This window comes from Penaeus chinensis, chromosome 2 (assembly GCF_019202785.1).
Source record: "Penaeus chinensis breed Huanghai No. 1 chromosome 2, ASM1920278v2, whole genome shotgun sequence".
Lineage (NCBI taxonomy): Eukaryota > Metazoa > Arthropoda > Malacostraca > Decapoda > Penaeidae > Penaeus > Penaeus chinensis.
Window position 1 is genome coordinate 21071624 of NC_061820.1, and position 24171 is coordinate 21095794.

The 24171-nt window shown below is 32.4% G+C and overlaps 2 protein-coding genes across 3 annotated transcripts in view; one reads left to right on the top strand and one right to left on the bottom strand.

Moving 5' to 3' along the window:
• The window catches only part of LOC125033463, a 30787-nt gene extending 12851 nt beyond the window's left edge, over nt 1-17936 (bottom strand). Inside the window, exons 1-2 of one of the 2 annotated variants that reach the window (XM_047624993.1) lie at nt 17802-17936; nt 17115-17285 (exon numbers count right to left, since the gene is read on the bottom strand). In XM_047624993.1, the coding sequence (XP_047480949.1) occupies nt 17115-17153 (39 nt within the window). In that variant the 5' untranslated portion in view covers nt 17154-17285; nt 17802-17936. The remainder of the gene's footprint in view (nt 1-17114; nt 17286-17801) is intronic. The other variant, XM_047625000.1, reaches the window with a different exon arrangement.
• LOC125034341 lies at nt 17152-17999 on the top strand. Its single transcript, XM_047626155.1, has 2 exons — nt 17152-17331; nt 17817-17999. Exons 1-2 carry the CDS (start codon nt 17152-17154, stop codon nt 17997-17999), a joined length of 363 nt encoding a protein of 120 aa, XP_047482111.1.
• Nucleotides 18000-24171: the final 6172 nt, after the last annotated feature.

Consider the following 24171-nt stretch of genomic DNA (forward strand, 5'->3'; position numbering starts at 1 on the left):
GTTGCATTTTCTTAAATGGATGAATTTTACTTTTGACTATTACTAAAAAAGGTTATAAAAACTGCACAGATTTTCATGTGCTTGTTTTGGGTAAATAGTGTTGCCAATTTATTTTGCCAAATATCTGGAAGTTTTTTGGTTTTTTTTTTATAAAGAACATGAAAGCAAATAACTACAAAGACTATTATTTTGTTTGCAGTTTACTTGAATTATGCAAATTCTTCCTAGGCTCAACTGGCTGGACTAGGAACCATATCAGGAACCTTGCTGCAGAGGTTAACAGCCATTTCTTAGGAAATAACCTTCCTCTAGCTTAACATATCCTAAGATAGCTGATCTCTATCCCCTCTATCAGACAACTGCATTCCACTCACAAGATGGTATGGGTCATTTCATATCACATATGGGTGTGAGAAATCTCCTACTCTGACTGAAGTTAGGGAAGTGATTTCCAAGGTAAAGGGTAAAGCAGCAGGTATCCACAATATCTCTGATGAACTAAAGGCCATTAGTAAAACCACTGGCTTATGGATTGCATGCTATACTATCTGCCAGAGCAGTCTGGATTTACTCTGGGAAAATCCACAATAGCCAATATTCTAGCACTTCAAGTCATTATGGAGTACCATTGTGAGTTTGAAAATGGGTTGCCTGCAGCTTACAGGCAACCTCTAGAAGTGTTTGCCTATCCCCATTTTTTCTCTAAGCCCCTCTCTCCTGTCCCCTTTACCCATTCCCTTTCCCTCTTCAAGTTCCCTCGGCTTCCCCTATCCCATCAATCTTTTCTCTTTAAGCCCCATTCCACTCCATTTCTCCCTCTTTCCCTTCCTCTCCTCCTTCTACCTTCCCCTCTCTCCTGTCCCCTTTACCCATTCCCTTTCCCTCTTTAAGTTCCCTCGGCTTCCCCTATCCCATCAATCTTTTCTCTTTAAGCCCCATTCCACTCCATTTCTCCCTCTTTCCCTTCCTCTCCTCCTTCTACCTTCCCCTCTCTCCTGTCCCCTTTACCCATTCCCTTTCCCTCTTTAAGTTCCCTCGGCTTCCCCTATCCCATCAATCTTTTCTCTTTAAGCCCCATTCCACTCCATTTCTCCCTCTTTTCCTTCCCCTCCTCCTCCTACCTTCCTTTTTATCCTCGGATAGACATATAAACAGTGCTTGTGAACATACTGACAGTCTAACTAGGTCAATGGAGTGTATTTGCCTTGAAGAATAATAATAACCATGATGATGATAATAACAATAATAATAAGAGTTAGAACAATAATGATAATGATGATATAAATAACAATAACAATAATGCTAAAAAATATATAATAAAATAGGATTCTCAAAGATTTGTAATATGAAGCACATGCATGCATATGATTCTTTAATAAATGTTGTCAATTATCACCTTATTTTACATCAAAATGTACTGACTTCAAATCCACAGCCAAATGGAAAATTAGTTCAGGTACAAGATGCCCATTTTATATCAAAAACTGGTCTGCATTCAAATAGAATATGTTTTTGGGCATAAAATGTACACAACATTCAAATGGGTGAATGGACTGATATATAATATTAACAACATTGAATGATAACAACACTAGAAGACATTCCCCATATTACACACATTGAGGTAATGATCGGTCTCATTTTCAAAAACAAATTTAAGTCTATACAGGCAATAAAAGGACAAGAGGCAATTCTGAGTACTTTACTCATTTCTGATTTGTGTTTTATTTATGTTTTTATTTTATTTATTTATTTTTAATTTTTTAATTTTTTTCTAAGCTTTAATTTTGATGTATATAGTTTCATGTTGCAGAAAGGAAATAGCTATAAGCCCTTATTCAGTTCTAAATATCATAGTACAAAATTGAGTGTGGATTTATGTCATACTAGGCAAATTCAATAATATTTTTCAGGAACTGTATGTGGTTACAAATAAATGTGTATGCGTGTGTGTCCATTATTATAGTCTGTATCTTTTTTGGGCTATACATGGAAATAAAGATTATATAAGTAAATAAATAATTAAATAAGTATACAGAGTCCCATATCATACTAATTACACTGGCTCAATAAGGCTCTCTTGCATCCATTTATTGCACATTTTTCTTTTCTGATGTTTTTGCAAGACAATGTTTTATTCTATCATAATGAATACTTTCCAATACATAATTAATCTTATCTTGTGCAAAAATAAGGGTTCTTAGGGCTTGGTGAGGATATTCCATTTTCTGCATAAGATACTGTGGTTGTCTGAGATTTACTCTTTGCATTTAAACTGAATTAGTTTGCCCCCATAATTTTGTGTTCCATTCCCATGTGAGTGTCTTGCTATTTGTGTCAGCAGCATATTTAACCGTTTCTCCTTTTTTTTTTTTTCAGCATTTCAACTTCAATGGGCAACTGCTCTCATAATTTCTCTCTTGTCGTTCCTTCAAAAGTGGGACATATGTAAAAAGAATGTCAAAGTCAAAGCTATCTGGAATATTTTATTTTAGTATGTTAAAAAAGTCACTGGTTTTCAGAGCAGGAACAACAGTAATAGTCAGGAATTAATTTGAGATTACAAAACACAAAAATATGGTGTGTGTATAAAAGTGGCTATGTGCCTAGTATGACATATATGCTATACCAGATTTAAGATGATATATGAAATTCAGATATGATAGGATTCAAATATATCATATAAAATATCCCTAAATGTACTAGTTAACCAAAGTCTCCAGAAAATGTTGTGATCACTAGTATTTTTCTGGGAAACATCTCTATGCATAGATAGCTCTGTAAGCACTTAGCCACAAAAAAAGAAAAAAACTCTGTTTTCACCAATGCTATCAATACTAATGCTGTTATTCTTATTATAGACATTATAATCATCATAGTGTTATTAATAATGCTAACAGCATTATATACCAGAAAATATTTTTGAAAATCAAGGAAAAGGTTAAACAGGTGAAATAGGTAGTACTCGTAATTGGCTTACTGGTGACTTGGTACTCTTTGCATAAAATTAATTAACTAAACTCACAGTTGGCATGGGTTGTACGTACGGCATGTACGTACAACCCATGCCAACTGTGAGTTTAGTTAATTAAATCCCTAGCAGCTGCAGGTTAATAGATCAATCCTGAAAACAATACTCCTAATAAAGAAAAATGCACAACTAGCTAACCTCACAGAAGAGATCTTAATTTTTGAAGAGTTATTGACCAATGACCACTGTGGCAAGTGAAAACTCAAATACCTATATTAACATATTAAATGTGTAATCTGCATGACTGTCACTCTTGTTCAGACCTGTTTCAGATTACAGACAAATAAAGAATGATAATGCTTAAGCAGAAAAGCATAACAAATATGTAATGCTGGGTAGAAATGGGTTAAGGATATCCAAAAATAATACAACCCATGTGAGTGAGATCAGTATGTGTTATCTGATGTCTCATAATGAACATGACAGGTCTACACCCATCTAACTCCCATGGTCACTTGTAGTACAGATATAACAATAATTAATGGTAAATAAAAACATTTTATTCTTTCTTACAATATATATCCTACACATGGGCAGAAAATGAAATAACAGGACCTGGTTACTTGGTAGGAGGACCATTATTTCTTTACTTGGTATAAATTCAAGCAAGAGCCGTACTAGTGGGTCATGCTAGGGCCATCCTAGGAAACTGCCCATCTTTTTTCCGCTACTTAGAACTGAACTTTGTGAGAAACAGAATTTGAATCAACCCTCGTTCTCTCACAACCATTTGTTGGTGGTTAATCTGGTTTTGAATTTAACCAATGTTTAGCTTTCTTTTAGATAATTCCATTGAACACTAGTTCTGTTTCTAATATATTTTCACATTAATCACTCTTGACCCATTCGTAAGATAACTTTGATTTTTGTTAAATAAGTAAATAATAATAATTATTATAAAACTGATTAATAATAATAATAATAATAATAATAATAATAATAATGGTGATGACAAAGATGATGGCAACAAAGGTGATGCTAATAACAATAATAATAATAATAACATTCAGAAGTGATGGTGATAACAGGAATGGAATTACAATATGTGCCATGAGTGTGAAATTCTTTGTGTTAGATCTTTTCAGCCTCCTCTCCGGCGTGTTTTGTTTCAAATGGAGTAGATCACAATCAATAACTCACACGGCAAGACAGCCAATTAACATACTGATAATATATTCATCAGAAATGCATGATCCTCATAGAGAAGTGATTCCTAAAGGTTAGGAATCACTTCTCTATGAGGATTGTGCATTTCTGATGAGGAACCTTGGAGGAACCCCTGTAATCATTTTTCATATTCTAAGGAACCCCTCTCCACAGTACATATATAGTCCAATGTATATAATACATTGTATTTTGGTGTCTGGAAAGTGTTTTAATGTGTTGTTGAGTAGGAATTATGAATTCTAAATTAAAATCACTGTCATTTTGTAATAGCACATAATAATTTTATGATTTTTCACAGAACCTCTGGTGACGGTCAACAGTATCCCGGAGTTCCACAAAATCCTGGTTTTGAATCCCTGTCAGAGAGACTACAATAAAATGATAATAATACACTATTAAAGTTTTGTATATACTTTAAATACTTGTTACAATAAACGATGATTTTGTTTCCCAAAGTTACTCATTCATAATATTTATATCCAATATACGATAAAAGCTTAAATGGGTAATGACATAATCTGATCATTACAAACTAAACAAATGAGGTACAAGCAAGCATCCATCAACACATTCCCCCAAAAAAGAAACATGTTAGATGTGTACGCCTAACATATCCTCTTCAGCACTGGTCAGTCTCTCCACTATAGTAAACTATAGCTACAAGAGATTCAAACAAAATGTTTAAAATATCCAAAGTTAAGCTTATCTTATCTTAGCTCTTCTATTTTTTTATTTGATGTTTATGAGTTATTGACCTATTGACAATATTGCCTTTGAAATGAAATCCAAGCAAACCATCTCCACATCTTCATTCCCTTCATCTTACTTTCTCTTCTTCAGCCCCTGATCTCAATTTCACTTCTCATGAAATCTCATTCCTCCTCCTTGGAACTCCTCTTCTGGACTTTATATCAAACACTCTTCTTTGTTCTCATTTTCCCTTCTTTTTATTTCTTCCTAAATAATTTTCTTTCCTCCATATTTCTAATCCTCACTTTAAAATAAAATTAGTCGATGCATTGTTGAACATCTGATTAGCCTAGCATAGTTTATTCATCCAAGCTTTGCTTAACCTTATAAATAAACAAGGTTTTTCCTTTACATTCACTCACAGTAGAAGGCAAAAATATAGGCTACGTAATTTTAGTTTAATAGTAATAGGTACACATAGATTGCTCCACAGGTACTTAGTCACCCAAGGAAACAATTAGTCCTATCTATCTCACCAGTTTACCCTTGGAGAATGGATTGAAACTCTGTTGAGTGATCATCAACTTTCAAGTGTAGTTGAAAATCCTAATTTTATGAACACTGATATCAATTCTGATCCAGGTGAAGACCCTGATTCAGTTCAACATATGGACCATGACAACCAAATGAAGAGAACGAGAGAAGAACTAGAAAGTGATAACAAAGAAAACCCAACCTCAAAACAACTGAAAAACAAAGAAGTCGGATGGAAAACACCAGAAGAACCCCAACCAACAACAAGCAATAACCCAACAAATATGGAGGAAGGAAATGAAAATTCTGTAGTACTTATCCAATTAAAAGATGGATCTGCAACCACCAATTTTAACAACCCAAAGTTACAAATTAATCAGTTTTTCAGAAATACATAGTCAAAGATTCCCAAAGAGTACTAGGGGCAGGTAAAGCCCTCAGATTTGAAGTCAGAGACCTATCCAAATTTAAGACCACTAAGAGAAGTAAACAAACTAGGAAACTGGGAAATAATATGCAAACAACGAACTTCAAAATAGATACACAAACTGTTCCTATGGTATGATATACCCAGTTGAAACTGATTTAGACATTGTAGACATTAAAGAGAAAAGAACATTAGGATATGAATCAAACAAAATAACAGCCGTAATAAGAATAAAATGCCAAAATAAAGATAAAAGAATGAAGAAAAGTGAATGCCTACTAAATCCCTATGAATCACTTTCAGAGGAACTCTACCCAAAAGAGTAGCTATAGGCCACACAAGCTACCAAGTGAGACAGTATACATTCCCCATACCAAAATGCCATAATTGTCTAAGATAGGGTCCTAGTAAAAACAAAGAAAGGTAATAACTGTAGTCAACATGGGCATAGTTTTAAAGATTGCCAAAATACCCCACACTATTTCTGTTGTGATGAAAATACTTATCAAATACAAAAGAATGAAGAACGCACAAATTAGCACAAGAAATAAATAAGGAAACATAACATCAAACAACTTGGAGATAAAGAGACAATTACAACAACTAAAACCCATAACAAAAAAAGAAAGTTGTGAAACACAAAAAACAAATACAAAGATACAAACAAAGATAACAAAACAAATAACTAAATTAAATTAACTTCACTTGATAAAATTACAGAAATTATAAAAAATACGGCTATTAAATATTTTCAATTTGAAACGAGAATATATTTGATAAGGAAACTAAATAAACCATGGTGGAATAAAGAATGTAATGATATCATAAAAGAAAAAAATAAAGTTTCTAATAAATGGAGAAAAAAGCTTACAATACTAAAACAATTAGAATACAAAAGATTATTAGCAAAAGCTAGACTTGCAATAACACAAACAAAAAAGGAGTCACGGGAAAAGTTCTGTACTACACTGAATTTCAAAACTCCACATAAAATGATATGGAATTTTCTAAAGAAATAAACAGCAAAAACAACTTCAATGAAAAAGGATACATGAAAACTTTTAAGTATAAAGCCCCAAAAATTTCTGTCAGACCGAGAAAAAGAAAAATTAATAAATTTAAGAAATACAAAAGAAATAACCCTAATGGAATTAAAAACAGCAACTGAGAGTGAAAAAAAAACAAAGTATCCAGACCAGATGAACTTATGTATGAGTTTTATAAAAATGTCCCAAATAATATATTAGTCAATATTAACCAATTTTAAATCCTTGAAAAAAAATAATAAATCCTATAGTAAAACCGGGCAAAAATTCCCTCAGAAGCAAACTCTTATAGATTTATTGGCAGAATTTCATGTATTGGCAAGATATTTGAAAACATTATAACAAAATGGTTTGATATGGTGGCTAGAGCATAACAAGTTAGATAAAGACCTAACAGGTTACAGACCTAATAGAAATATCACTGGTGCACTACTTACAATAGACAGCCACATAAACAAAGCTTTCACAGAAAAATATATATCCTGTTTATATGTATTGATATAGAAAAAGGATTTAACACAACCAATCATGAAGCATTATCAATAAAAATGTCAAATATAGGAATTACAGGAAAACCTTTAAAATGGATATATAATTTGTTAGAAAAAAAGAACATTCCAAATAAAAATTGGAAACCAAACATCAGAAAAAGGAACCACACAAAGTGGCGTACCTCAAGGTTCACCAATAAGTCCAATTCTATTTATTGTATTGCTAAATGACCTAAAATTATCTAAAGAAATTGAAAAAATAATATACGAGGATGATATAACCCTACTAACAAGTTACAAAACCCTATTAGAAGCCAAAATAGTTATAGAATCACAAAAGCTAAAAGAATGGGCCAATTATTAGGACTTGAAAATAAACAGTCATAAAATTCTTGGCTTAACATTAGATGCCCCCAAATTAAAATGGTAAAACCATATTGAAAATTTTAAAACAGATACCTTAAGTAGAATAAATATAATGAAAAAAATAACCTCATTTAAGTGGGGAGCAAACAGGGAAACTCTATTCAAATCTTATAAAATATATATAAAACTAAAAATAGAATACGTAATAACAATCTATGGAACAGCAAAAGAAACAGAATTAAGAAAACCAGAAACTTTACAAAATCAAGTACTATGACTGGCCACTGGAAGTCTTAGATCAACTCAAATCTATGCAATAAATTCCCTCACACAAAAATATAAAGGGAAATATTGCCAATCTAGATGCAAAGAAAGCTCATGAAATAAAGAGCAACCAGACTTGATAGGATTATGCGAGACCTGGTTAAAAGGAAAGGACAATTTTAACATGAAAATTACAGATTAATTAGAAAAGACAGAAGAGAACAATTAGGAGGGGGTCTAGCATCTTGTGTAAGAAAGGAATTACAATATAAGCTTATAAATCTAACAGAACAATTTACAAAAAAATAGAAATACTGGGAATAAAGATTAACTATAGAAATAAAGGGCTAAATATACTTCTTATCTACAATCCATGTTGTAATATAAGCAAAGAAATATTAGAATATTATATAGAACAAATAGAGGAACCAAAGGTGATAATGGGAGATTTTAATGGACATCATACATTTTGGAACCCAAATTTAAATCTAAGACTATCATTCATCACGGGAAAAAACATATTTGAACTCACCAGTCAAAATAATCTAATCCTACTAACACCCCAAGGTCAGATTACAAGAGTAGACCCCAATAATGGAAAAACAAGCACTAGTGACCTAATAATAACCTCACCTACACTAAGTCATTTAGAGGTAGAGACAGGATGCAATTTAGGAAGTGACCACTTACCAGTTATCATAAAAGATAACCTCCCCAAAAAACACATCCTAAAGAAAAGAAATAGAAATTCATAGAAGAAGGGTGGTGGAAATACCAAAAGGAGATAGAAAGTTAAGATACTGAAAACATAAAAACTTTTAAAGTATTAACCAACTTATTAAAAGACATAGGTTCAAAATATTTATATTTTGAGGATGGTTATGGGATTATTAAGCCAAATAAACCATGGTGGAATTCAAATTGTAATGATGCGATAAAACAAAGAAATAAAGCATTCAACAAATGGAGAAAAAAAAAAAACAGTCAAGAAAATCACTCTAACTATAGAAAACATCTAGCAGTAGATAGACAAACAATAAATAGAGAAAAAAGAAAATCCTGGGAAAACTTCTGTCATACACTAGATTTTAAAACACCATCAAGAAAAGTATGGAGCTTTATAAAAAAGCTTTACTGGTAAAAAATCAACAATTGAATATCCAATCATACATAATGACACACCAGCATTAGACATAACATCAATGCTAGAATTATTTAAAGAAGAATTTAAAAGAACTATCAAAAAGCCACCCACAGAATTATAAAAAAAAAAAAAAAAATGAGAGAGAGGCATTACTAAGACTCCCAAATACTAAAGAACTTTGTAACAAGATAACAACAAAAGAAGTAAAAATTGCCATAACAAATGAAAAAAAAAAAAAAAGCATATGGTCCTGATGAAATAACGTATGAATTCTACAATCAAGCTGCCAAGAAACTAGATTTATATATCAACAAGGCTAGAAGAGAAAAAAAGTACGCCCTAATAGCATGCATCGATTTCGAAAAAGCTTTTGACTCGGCAAACCAAGAAATCATTCAAATCAAAGCTGCAAAAATGGGAATAACAGGCTCACCATTAAATTTTATAAATAATTTCTTGAAAGACAGGACTTCCCAGATTACTATAGGAGACTGCAAAACAGAAAAAGAAAAGAAAATAAGGGGAGCACCTCAAGGATCTCCTCTAAGCCCAACCCTTTTCAACAGACTAATGTCAGATTTAGAGGTAACATGACGTCCACAAAACAATCTATGCAGATGATGTCACATTCATAGCATCTATGGGGGTAGTAACAGTTGTGGAATAAGGAAAATACAAACATTACAAAATGCACTGCGAATAGCTACAGGATGTTTCAAATCATCACCAATCATTATATTACAAGCAATGACAAACATAACATCAACAAAAAACAAATTAGATTTGAAGTGATTGACATGAAATAAACCATCTAGGAGACTGGGAAGTCCAATGCAAACAACCAGCCTCTAGCAGAAACCTGGGGTGCCCCTATTTCCCCAGTGGAAACCGAAATTGAAGTAAAACAAAATTAAGAAAAAATGAGAATAATTTGGGGATCAGACACTCAAATAAAAGAAATCAACAGAATGGGGGAAAATAAATTGCTACCCACTAGAGCCCTAAAAATAACATTCTAAGGTCCACTACCCTCCAAAGTGGCCATGGGACATACTGCATATCAAGTTTTTCAATACACTTTTCCCATTCCAAAATGTTTCAAATGCCTTATGTATGGTCATGGGATAATTTCTTGTAAAAATAAATTAAGATGAAGTAATTGCAATCAGATTGGTCACAAATTTAAAGACTGTTCAAATCCCTCTTATTGTTTTTTCTGTAATAGTAACCACCCAGAATACAGCCGGACATGTTAGACACACATAAAAGCACAAGAAATAAAAACAAACACAACACCAAACAACCAAGAAGTTAAGAAACTTCTACACCAGTTAAACCCGACAACTCAAAAAACAAAACAAAACAAAGCAAAAAAAAAAAAAAAAACACTCCACAAAAATACCATACTAACAACAGCAGAGATACACAAGCCAAACTCTGAATACTACCAACAACCAAAGGACAACACAACAACATACAACAAACAAACCCAAAGGTAACACAAACATTTGCTCAAACTTTAACACATACACACAACATAACAACAACTCAGAAAACGCATATAAAACAAAAAAACAACGCAAACCAAAAAGAACCAGACACATTAAATTCATCAGTGAAATCTAAACTTGAAAAAACAAAAGAACAAAAACTCACACACAAAAATAATATGAAAAACAAAGAACTAGTGAATTCCCCAATAACATGGTCACTTCCAACGCCTCAAACTAAAACTTCAACACCAGAAAGAAAAATAGACCGTGATGAAAAATAATCCTTCATGGATAGAAATTGTAAAAAGAATAATTAAACTGATATCAAACATAGCAGCAAACTTAAAATCTGAGAAATCTGTAATCATAACTATATCCGAGACCATTACAGAAGTAATTCCAATCATAAATGACATCATGGAATGTATATATGGATAAATTAATACTCTGGAATGCCAGGTCCATTTTAAATAAAAAGACAGAAATAGACCATTTAATAGATAAAGAAAATCCAAAAGTATTTGCAATCTGCAAAACTTGGTTAACTAAAAATGATAATTTTAAGATAAGCAATTATACAATATAAAGAAAAGATAGAACAGAACAAAGGGGAGGAGGTCTTGCAATTTGTATGCATAATAGTTTACAATACAAGAAAATAAACCTCAATGAGAGACAAAATAATAAGATAGAAAAAACAGCTATAAAAATTAGCTACAAGAATAACTGGCTAAACTTAATTTCAACTTACAACCCTTGCAACAAAATAGAACAACTAGAATTAGAACATTACATAGAACAATTATGTCAGCCCAAATTAATAATAGATTTTAATGTTCACCACCCATCACGGCACCCACATATAAAAACAAATACTGCAAATAAGATGGGAATAAATCTGTTTAACTTGATTACTCAAAACAATCTGAAGTTAATAACCCCCACAGGACTAATCACCAGAATAGACCCAAAAACAGGGAAAGGAACTACTATAGATTTAGTGATAGGATCTTCAGAACTAAGCCCTTTAGAAATAAAAACTAACAGAAATTCAGGCAGTGACAGCAGCCACATAAATTAAACACGTACAATAGAAAAAAAATGGACCTTCAGTAAAGAAGGATGGAAGTATTTTCAAGAAGAATTAGATAACAGAGACATGACGGGCATTAAATCAATAAAAGAAATAATGGGACTAATAAAAAAACATTGGTAAAAAATATTTTATATTTGATAATAAAGTCAATAAAAATAAACCAAGCAAACCCTGGTGGAATCTAAAATGTATTGAATGATAATACAAAGAAACAAAGCCTTTGATAAATGCAGGAAAAATCCAAATGACATAAACAAAATCAAATTTAAAAAAATGCAAATTAAAGCAAGAACCATTATAGAAGCAGAAAAAAGGAATAGCTGGGAAAACTTCTGTACTTCTCTCGACTTTAACACACCAACCGAAAGATTTGGAGTTTCATAAAAAAACTAGCATGTAAAAATAGAAATAATACTTACCCTTTTATTGATAATAATCAGCCTATCCAAGATACAGAGCAAAAACTGAATTTGCTAAAAGAAGAATTTCAAGAAACAATAAACAAAAAAGCAAAAAGATTGTTGACAAAAACAGAGATAAAGAATTTGACAGAAAAAACAAACACAGAAGGAATAAGTGAAAATCTCACTTTAAAGGAATTAACTTCAGTAATTAAAAAAAACAAATAATGGAAAAGCCTATGGACCTGATGAAATTCCATACAATTTTTTCAAAAAATGTCCCCAAAAAGTATAAGAAAAATCTTATTATTGCTTAACATTTACTGGCAAAAAGGAGAATATCCAAAGGAACTAAAGAAATCATTAGTAAATCCAATAATAAAACCAGGTAAAGACCCATCAGATAAAAAATCTTACAGATACATTAGTAGAATATCATGTATTGGGAAAATATTTGAAAGTATCATAACTAATAGACTAAACTGGTGGTTAGAAATTAACAAAAAAATAAATGAAAACCCTAACAGGATTCAGACCAAACAGCTCAACCATAGAAGCTCTACAAATAATAGACTATCAAGTAAATAAAGCTTTCGCATAGAAAAAATATGTTCTAATAGCATGACTAGATCTGGAAAAAGCTTTTAACTCAATAAATCATGAAGTAGTAATAATAAAAGCAGCAAAACTTGGAATTAGAGGAGCCCCACTCAAGTGGATCATGAATTTCCTTAAAAACAGAACCTACCAAATAGTCATAGGTAATAAAAAATCAACAGAAGAAAACATAGCAAGTCCATTATTGTTCAAAATAATGACAAGGGCTTTAACCCTAAAGGATGAAGTATAAAAAGTAACATAAGCAGATGACATTACAATTAGAGCAATTAATAATAATCTAGCTGAGGCTAAGAATAAACTAGAATTAGGGTTAAAACAAATAATAGAAAGGGTGAACAAATGGGAATTAACAATAAATCTAACAAAAAGCAAACTTATGTGTTTTACAAAAAAATAGAATAAGACATATACCAATGATACAAATAGATAACAAAGTACTTAAATTCACAACTAACCACACAATACTAGGTCTAGAATTTGATGCTCCAAAATTAACTTGGAAAAAACGCATTAATAATCTAAAGATAAATTGCTCAAATAGAATAAACTTAATGAAAAAATATCTTCAACAACATGGGGAGCAAATAGAGAAACCATAATAAAATTCTATGACATTTATATAAAACCCAAAATAGAATTTGGTATCTCAATCTTCGGCACAGCCAAAAACACAGAAATGAAAAAAATAGAAATTATACAAAATAATGCCCTAGGAATAGCTTGACTGCTTAAAAACCACCCCAATATTAGCATTATACACTCTCACAAATAAAATGCCCATCAAAAAGAAATACTATAAGGAAAATACCATATATAGATACTATGAAAAAAAATATTCACAGACGGACCTAAAATTCCAAATTCAGACTCAACATCAGCAGCAATCTATATGAACAAAAATGAACAAAAAATGGGGAAAATGCTGTACTCATTTTTAATATTTTTTGTGAAATGTCTCTACACACGGCTCTGCCTTACCTTCACCTTTCCTTGAATTGGCGGGAAAATGTATTTTTTACTAGTGCTGTGAATATCGATGGTGTCATCTTTATTATAAATATTATAATTACTATAATGATATAAATAATAGTAATAGCAAAATAAGAAAAGGTAAAATATTTTCGTAAATTAAAGAAAAGGGTAAACGGGCGAGACAGGCGGTACTCGTAATTGGCTCATTGGTGACTTATAACAAGTGTAGCCATCTATGTGTAAAAACAATTAAACACATAAACTCACAGTGGGCATGCCACGCATATATGACATGCCCGTCGCGAATGGGTTAAGCAAGGATAAACATACATACAAAATAACAAAATAACAGAAGCAGTGATTTTCACAGATTCAAAATAAGTCCTAATATCATTATAGAATCACAAACCAAAAAACAAATATACTAAATACAAACACTAGTAAACACACGAACAACTCAGAATCACAAAATCATTTTACACAATGAACCCCATAAAGATATCCCATGACACCAGAAACATCATAAAAGAAATAAAAACAAACAGCCAAAAGAATTGGGAAAATTAACTAAATATTTGAATAAACACAAAAGACTACCTATTCAAAAACAACAAACCAATACCATGGACAAGATCAAGAAACAGAAAGATAGATGTGTGCATAACAAGAATCATAACAAAGCATACAAGACTAAAAAAACACCTACATAGACTAAAACTCGAAAATGACCTGAACTGGATTGCAGACGGTGCCGACAGGAAGAACAAACAATAGACCATCTGATACTACAATGTCCAAGATTGAACTCACACACAGCTTATTTGCTAGATGCCCTAAAAGAAATAAAAATCAATAATCCAAATCTAAATCTAATTACAGGCTCAGATCAACCAACAACTGAAAGATACTGTATTTTAAGACACAAGAAGATATTTCTCCAGAGAACAAATATAATTGATTACATGTAAGCTACAAAGAAGATCAGAAGAAAAGGATCCAGGGGATATCGACAATATCATAGTCTAAAACCTTATAAAAAGAAGAAAGAAAGATTTTCCTACAAACAATTAAATTGATTGATATAATTTAAGAAACAAGAAGCCCCCCCCCCCAAAAAAAAAAAAAAAAAAAAAAAAAAAAAAAAAAAAAAAAAAAAAAAAAAAAAAAAAAAAAAAAAAAAAAAAAAAAAAAACAACAACAACAACAACAACAGCAGCAGCAGCAGCAGCAGCAGCAGCAGCAGCAGCAGCAGCAGCAGCAGCCAATGACCCAATTACAAGTACTCCCAGTCTTGCCCGTTTACCATTTTCCTTGGTTTACGAAAATATTTTACATTATCTTATTTTGCTGTTACTAATACTTATAACATTATAGTAATTATAATGTCTAAAATAAAAATAACACCATAGATATTCATAGCTTTAATAAAAAACATTTTTTTCTCACCAATTCATGGAAAAGTGAAATTAGGTAAGGTCACAAGGTTTATTAACTGACTCCTTTGTGGCTAAGCACTAGCAGAGCCATCTATGAGACATTTCACAAGAAAAAAAAAAAATGAGCACAGCACTTTTCCTAGCAGCATTGGGTTAATAGCAACATTAATAATTTAACATATTCTTCAAAGTCACTAAAACAACAAGATTTTCTATTGAATTAACATCTTTTGATTTTCAAACAGAATCATTAAAGAATTTGCAATACTTTGGGCAAGATTATTAGCATGTATTTGTAGAGTATTCATTACAGAGGAGATTGCATCAAATATGTGATCATATTTTCAACATATAAAAAATGAGTACATATTTTACTTAATAAGATAAAATGTAAGAAAAAAAAAAGAAAATCAGATTTTTACAGAAGCTTTTATGTTCTTATCTGGAAAAGCTCAGCATGATATCCAGTATGTTTTTCCTTACAGCTTCTATTTTCTTATTTCAATTTGTTCTTATCAATTACATTCACATTTTCCTTTTTTCAAGTACTACATTCTCTTATTATGCCTCTTCTTTTACTTATTTTGTTTCTCCTTTTTGTCTTTTTCTTCCTATGTAGTCTACTTTTTTTGAGTGACTGAAATGTTAATAAAAAATAGAAATAAATATGGTACTGTATCTACATAGAAGTGTGGGCCCTGGGGCTCAGAATCTTACAGAGGCTATTTAAAAATATATTCCAGTACTAATAGCAACCACAAATGTGGGTAAACTCTGACGCAATGAAGTTCTTTCTTAATGTATTAATATATTTTCCGATAATAAAGCCATGATAAAGAATTATCAAAATGACTTATAAAGGAAATGCAAAATCTCCAATTCCTTTGTTGTATGCTGTGAAGTCTCCTTTTGTGTGGAGTCCATAAGTTTTCACTTTAATTCCAAAGCTGTTTTGTATTCATTTTGTCTCATTCTTCATAAGTCCCTTCTCTAAAATAAAGTGTACAAAAAGTTACTTGGCTTTCTAAAACACTTTCAATTTTATGGGCCTATTAAATGTAACTATCATTATCATCAATAATACTATCTTCATCATAATTATTACTTTTACTCTCACTGGAATATTCCCTGGCCTGGATAGGTTCATATCTCTCGTAACTTTCATCATTTCTCATCCCTTTTTTTTACATTCTTCCCTATTATGTATTTTTGCTCTTGATCTTAACAAGAAAACATATGGGTATTTTTTTAAAGGCTCAGTGCTGAACTTTTATTTTTCCTTTTCACATGAATGACGAGGTTAGACTGGTTGCCTTTCTTAAAACAATTACTAACAAATTAAACGTAATTTGCTAAAAGGCAGGTAAACAGAAGCTACTGACTGTATTTGGTTGTCTAAATACACAAGGTTCAACAGAAACAAACTGGAAAAAAAAGCAAAAAACAATAGGAGACAAACCACGGTCAGAGGCGAACTTCTACTAAATGCACGAGATATTACTCGTCCCTTAATTTCCTGGAGCAGCTTCCTCAAAAGTGTTTTAAAGAATTATGCTGAAGTTTCCCTGCGATAATTAAAGCATGTTCAGTAAAGAAAATAAGCAATATAGGATATGCAATTGCTTTCATACCTTCCTTCACAGGTGTTTTGTAGCATTCAAGCAACACTTATATTCCTTGAAGATGAGCCTCAAGGTATGCTTTATGGTTTATAATAAAAAAGAGCCTTAGGATGGGACCAAAAACAACCAAAAAGGGTAGGGAAAAAGTTCAAAACTTTTCCAAATATGGCCTAAACTGGGAGACACTGCCAATTCCAAAAAAAACTGTCTTGAAGTTATTCCTCTTGCTCATGTATGTTTATGTAAGCTTATTGTTAAATTAACAGCCTCCTGGATGAACACGTGGTGTGGAAAGGGTGTGAAGGGCACTTACCTTGCCAAACACAGCCTGGTTGGGAGTATCACTCTCCATGGTGGACTTGAAAGCTGGCCTTCACAGCCGAGGACTGGACCTGCCTGTGCAGCCTCTTCCCTCTGCCTCTGCCCCTCTTCCTCTGTGCCTCTCTGAACCACCGTTTCCTCTCCAGGGACTTTATTTCGGCTCCTACGACAGGAAAACCTGCTTGTTTGACTACGAACTGCATGCAGAAGTTAGTTTTGTTGCATGATCGTATTTTCCCACAAGGACAACTTTTGAACGAGTGTTATTTACCTAATAGGATTTTGAATTACAATCAGTAGGTATGAAATAAATATATTGTATTAGAATATTTATATTGGAGTAATATATTTGGCTAGAATCATGATAATTTCAAAGCAATATTATAACAGGATTTCTTGAATGAACACATCTGTTAAAAAAAAAAAAATCATAAAGTCATGATAGTCTATAGCTTAACTGATTAGGAATATTTTATGCTATTATATCATAACCCCCCCCCCCCCATACATACATATACACATACATACACACACAGACATACACACGCAAAAAGAGAGAACGAGTCCGAGAGAAGCAAAACGTGTTTTCCCGGAAATCACTTCCGTGCGACATCAAAAAAAAAAAATAATAATAATAATAATAATAAAAAATCATGAAGCCCCTCGTAAGCTCAAGTACTTCATGAGTGTACAGGCAGGCAGAATGAGGCAGAAAGGGGTCGAGGGCGAGGGGGCGCCCGCCGCCCGCGAGCCGAGCCGCAGGAGGACCCGGCGGCGGGCGCAAGGCGAGTCGCGAGTCGTACGCCGAGACACACGGACGCAACCGCATTCCTTCTGCATTTTCTCTCGAAGTCATGGTAAGTGGGATCCCCTGTGACCCTGAGTAAGGGCCGTTCGCCAGGGCAATAAGTAGGGGCCAGGGAAAGACGGCATAATGCGCGAAAACGTCATTTTGATAGAATTTGAGCATCAATAATCATCAATGTCAAAAAGTCTTCGCCTACATTATTGTAGGTTATATCTTTGTTATGTCTTATATCTTATAATTGCTTATGCATTGTTAACTAAGTTATCATTGTGATTTATCAGTTGTGTTTACTATGTAAGGAGAGAGGACACCATGTCCTGTTTTCATTGTAGGCGACTCATGTCAATAGAAGGTTCAAAAACACAAGTCATCCCATCAAGAGGACAAGCCAAAACTTGGCATTAAACTCCACATTTAATGAAAAGGAAATCAGTGTGATGAAGATTGTTTGTGGTTGGGAGAGAGCAAGTTCTTTCTCTTTTTTTCTTTTTTTTCTTTTCTTTTCTTTGGTTTTGCAAGATACACAATAAAGAGGGCACTCAGGAGCCACCTAGCCTTTCACCCCAAATGTGTTTGTACTTAATTTTCACTCGCATTTTTTGCTATTTGTTTAGTTGCACACAGTCGTCCATCCTTGCTATTATTATTCCTTGCTTCAGTTATGCATATTGTAATGTGCATGAATCTTTTGTTATTTTCCATTTTAAGTGTTTGGAATATCTTTGCATCACTGATAATGACAATTTTGGTATGAGTGAATTCCTCTCACCCTCTAGTTCACATATATAGGTTAATCTTTATGGTATGGAGGCACAAAGCTTTGGCAAAATGAAGATAAGGATTAAAAGTTGCAGTCGTTGGTACAAGGAATAATCTGCATACACGATCGGTAACACTTCAACTAAAGGAAAAAGTAATGCTGCTCACAGCCTAAGGGGACCGTCCCTGAGAAAATGCCGACTCACTTTTTTGTTGAAAAATAGAAAATGGTCTTACAGATTTTAATGAAATTTGGTAGGATGTAAGAGTACTTTATTATGCATCTTTATACTGAATTTTATTTAATATGATCGAAGGGAATTGTAGGCGCAACGAAAAATAGATATTTTAAAGTTAGGTTAACTCTAGCCTTCTCACATCCCGGAGTTATAACTTAATTTTCTATATTACTTTTGCTAAGAAAACCTCTAGGTCATATAAACCAAACAACGTATTCGAATTAGGAAATTCATTAATTCGTTTAAAATTATCGCATGTTACATAACTGAAAAAAAGTTAAAAATTTGTTCAAATAAAAATATTTTGAATTAAAAAAGATATGTAGTTCTATGCGCATACTGACGTTCTGTTTAGGGTATAAAGCATTTTGAGATCAGACAAAAACTGGAAGCCGTGAGAAGTCTGAAATATGAAGAAAAAAAAACTTTACGAGTAATTGACCTTCAAACTTTTTTGATAATTTTCTATTAATTTTCCATATTTTTTTCGCTTGCTTACTGCCTACTTTTTACATAAGCAAAAGCCCAACCATTGCTCTTATCTCTTGTTCTTTATTTCATTCAGATCAGATCATTAGTTATTGCACAGCATCACAAAATACAATGTGATATAGCACTGAAGTCATCCTGCACCGTAACTATGAAGTCCACGTTACCATAAATTAACATCGTAATATCACATCCACGCACTTTTCTGCCGTCAGGAGTCCTCTATACCTCATATTACCTTCCACCACGGTTGTCCCATTTTCTTTTTACCCCCCCCCCCCACTGAATATATAAATATGCTTATACGTAATCACCCATAAGCAAACAGGGTGTACAACGGGAGGAAGGGACAGTAAGAAGAAAGCTAATACTAAAACATGGCTACTACTACTCATGGATCCTGGTCCCCTTTCAATTGAGATGAGCAAAAATCCTCAACTCAGTTGAAATATCCCTTCGGAGAGTATCTGGGCTACCAACCCACTCCTTGTCGCCAAAGAAGGCAGACACGGCACACTAGCATACGTGCGCACACTCATACACTCGGGTGCACACTCATTCACTTGCGCGCACAATACTTTTACCCTCCTGTGATCCATTTCAATAGGTAATGTCAAAATACAACTCGACGTTGGTGTGGCACTAAGGCATAAGTACTTATAGTTGAAATTCGGTGATCAGCAAAATATTTGTCTGGGGTTAGGCACTCATTTGACCACCTAATTTTTCTTCGTGGGAGTTTATATTCACTGTGGGTAATTCTACAGTAGTATACAAATCTGGAATAGGGCATAACTCATTTTCGACCCCCCCCCCCCCCCCGACCAAACCCCCCCAAGCCCAGGGACGGTCCCCTTAAGTCCAAGGTAGTTGTGGGGTAGAATAACAATAATAAAAGATCACAAAATAGATAATAATACACTGTATTGTAAAATGCAAGGGCCCTTGTGACCAGCCCCTCCACTGTGGGGCCTGCTGCCCCCAACTCCCACCCTGGATGACATTGAATCCTCCATGTATTCATGGTAGGATAGAGTGTATGAGGGGTGAACACTACAAGATGTGGCCTACGACTTTGTAAGTTATTAACCTGCTTGATAAAAGCTGTGAGGTGTGATGGAGCTATCTGATTCACTTACGCGGCAGCCTGCTGTACATACATGGTGGAATCTTTTTGCGACTTTACTGTATTGACTTATCCATTGTATATTATTATTATAGTTAAGGGGTTACTGTATTATATTCAAATTTTATTCTGCATTTTTCTGGTATCTGCCAAGCCCTTCCCTGCTATTAGGGTCAAGATTGTGACTAATGTGGGGATGGGGGGTATCTGCAGCATAATTTTTTTTATATTTGGATGAGAGAGTGAGAGGAATATTAAATTAACCAAGATTTTATGATATCTATTAATTTTGATCTTTGTAAGAACTTCATGTGTCAACCCATTTGTCCCGGATTTATGTTCTGTCCCCTGTAGTTTTTGGGGAATTTTGTTACATGCAGACTGAATTTGGTTACTTACTTTTTTAACCATCTGTGAATTTTTTGTTGTTATTCTTTATATGTTGTATTTTCTAACATCTGAAATGGATTTTTGATGAATTGTTCTGGAAAGTCTTTTGATGAGCTGTTCATAAAATGAGTTCCTACATATTTTGAGATATCATACCATGGTGAACTGTTTTATATTTAGTACAGTACTTGTTGTTATATTAAGTTTTAATTCTTTGCATGTTTCTAGTGCTCTGTAAGTTAATATTGTTTTGTCTTTTCTTTGAGAAAATTATAGATCCAGTTTAATGAAATACCAATAATTCCTAATCTTGACATTGTTGTTAACAAAGCATTGTAATATTTGTATGTGCGTCTATTACTTGTAATCCAATTGTTGTGCTTTTACTTGGTCTGAATCCTGTAAGGTCATCATCTAATTTATTAGTTATAGCCAGTCACCAATTTAGTCTCTTTGGTACTATATTTAAAAAGGAAAATATTAATCCATTCTCTCTAAAAGCTATTCCATCCCTCTTTTATAGATCTCCATTTTTTTCTTTGGACTGAGAGATTTTTGTTTGATTATTATCTTTTATATTTACTGGAAGAAGGTCACTTCTTAGGTTTGGGCCCATTTATACTTCTGAATGACTTAGCAATGGTGTTGCTAGAGCCAGGTCTGTTGTTGTTTCTTTAGCACTCTTAGGATCAATTCTTGTTGTTAGGCCTGGTGGTCTTAATATAATTAAATTATTTTGATTAGTATTTCAAATATATTTTTGCCTGTCTTGTTTGTTAATTTGTCTTTTAGTTTTGGGTTCCAACTTATGTTTTGGGTCTTCAGTTTTATGTAATATTCTTTTTTTTTTTAGATTGTTGCAGGGATTGTACATCAAGAGAACATTTAGCCATATGTTTTAATAATTTATCTTTATTCCCATTGTCTCTAATCTATTTATACTTATTATTTGTTATTAAAAAAAATTATTATTAAATTTATTCTTCTAAATTGTATGTCACTTTTTCCACAAAAAGCTAAGCCTCCTATTTGATTAATTCTATCATTCCTTATTGATAGTTGATTTTTTAACCATGCTTTACAAATACCTATTATTTCTGTCTGTTCTTTATTTATCAAGTAATTTGATTCTATCCTTTTGTTCAGGATTGATCTTGTATTCCACAGGATTATTTTATTTATGAAAGTGTTTGATTATATTTCTAGATATTGGCATTATTTCTATCATGGTATCTGTGATTGTTTCTAGCATTTATTTGAGTTCATATTGCTTATTACATTTATGGTGAAGTTAAGGTAACAACATCCTTTATTATATCTATCCACAAGAAATCTTCTCTATTTAATAGGTTTTCATTTTTTTTTTTTTTTTTTTCCTTTGGTGGTGACCATGTTGCAGGAGAATTGTTTTGGAAAAAGGGTTTAGTGAATGAGTGGTGTGTATTGTTTTGCTTTTCCCTTGAGTCTTCTTTGTTTGTTTGTGTTGCTGTATCTAGTGTTTGTGCGTTTTCATTTTGTTTGTTATTTGTATTTTGTGTTTCTGTTCTTTTGGGTGTTCTTTGTCCTAAAACAACTCTGAGATTGGTTTAATGTTTGGGCATATGTTGGTGTAATTTGTTCTACAGTTTGTGAATTTGTTTTATTCTTTACTTATCGTTTGTTTATAGTCTTTATTATGTTCTGGTTGTTTATTGATGAAGTTAGAGGGATTTGTAATTTCTTTTTGTATTGGCTTTAGTTCTTAGAACTTTAAGAAAAAGAATGTTTTTTTTTTTTTTTATGTATGCCCTATTGCAACTTGTTCTAGTTAAGGGACCTTTGAAAGTCCTTTTGAATTCATTTTTTTTTTCATTGTTGACATTTTGTATATTCTTATTATCACTATTATTTCAGTTGTTTCAGTTAATTGTTCTTATGTCTGTCTCTACTGAAAATATTGTTTCATTTGAGCAACCTACATTTTTACTGGAGGCTGGTTGCTTGCAAAATACTTTCCAGTCCTGTAGTTTCTGAATTTGAGAGGTCTTAATTTGTTGATGTCTTTGGCCTCGAGTCTTGTTACACTCCAAAGGAGTCTTCAATAATGTGTTTATGAAATTCTGATTGACTTATTATGTTTCTGGTAATTTTATAGGGTTATGGAAATCAGATGTCTTTGTATCACCAGCTAAGATTATTAAGATAATATTTGGATTTTCTTGCCTGTTTATTGTTGGGTCTTCAATTCTGATTGTGTGGGCTTCCGTGCTGCTCCTGCCAGTTTCATGTTTTCGTGGAAGTTTGTGATTTGGGTCTTGCTTACTATTAATATTTCATTTTGGACTTCTATTTGAGTGGGAATTCTAAGTCATTTCCTTTAGAGTCCCAGGCTTTTCTCCTGGTTCTCAGAATGTAGTTACTTTTGGATGTTTATTCTGTGAAGGTTCAAATAGTTCTCTCTCTGGCTTGTAGTATTTTAAAGTCCGATTTGCAATGTTTTCAGAAGCCTTGTGAGTCAACTCTAATGCAAGGAGTGTCCTCTTTAATTATCATAGTGTTGCTACATTTTTGATATTGTACAACTTTTATATTATCATGTTGTTAAGGTAATACCATAGCTGAAAGGTCTGTTCTGTTATTGACAGGCAAATTATACCTTTTACTACATGGTTGTGGGACACTATACCCTTTCTTTCGGGTGAGGGGGGGTAGGGCAATTTGTTGTTATAATAATAATATGATGAAAAATCAGTACCAAATGGGGAACATTTTGTTCACCATCACCCAGACCTGGGTGTGAAGCCCAGTAGTGGCCTGGCTAAGAGGGCAATTACACACTTCACACATGTAATTGATATATATTTATATATAATTTTATAGATATGTATTATATATATATATAAATATATATATATATAATTGTGTGTGTGTGTGTATATATATGTGTATATATATGTGTGTATATATATATATATTTATATATATGTATATGTATATATATATGTTATATATATATGTAAATATTTATATATGTTTATATACAAATATGTTTATGTAAATATATGTTTATATATATATATTTATATATATATATATTATATATATATTTATATATATATATTATATTATATAATATTTTATATATATATAATTTATATAGATATTTATATATATATATTTATATAATATTTATATATATATATATTTATATAATATTTATATATATATATATATATATTTATATAATATTTATATATTA

What these genes read in the sequence shown, in the direction of transcription:
- LOC125034341 (XM_047626155.1), top strand. Translation starts at nt 17,152, where the DNA reads ATGGTGGACTTGAAAGCTGGCCTTCACAGCCGAGGACTGGACCTGCCT. An exon ending in ACTACGAACTGCATGCAGAA is followed by an intron (nt 17,332 to 17,816) that starts GTTAGTTTTGTT and finishes ATGAGTGTACAG; the next exon opens with GCAGGCAGAATGAGGCAGAA.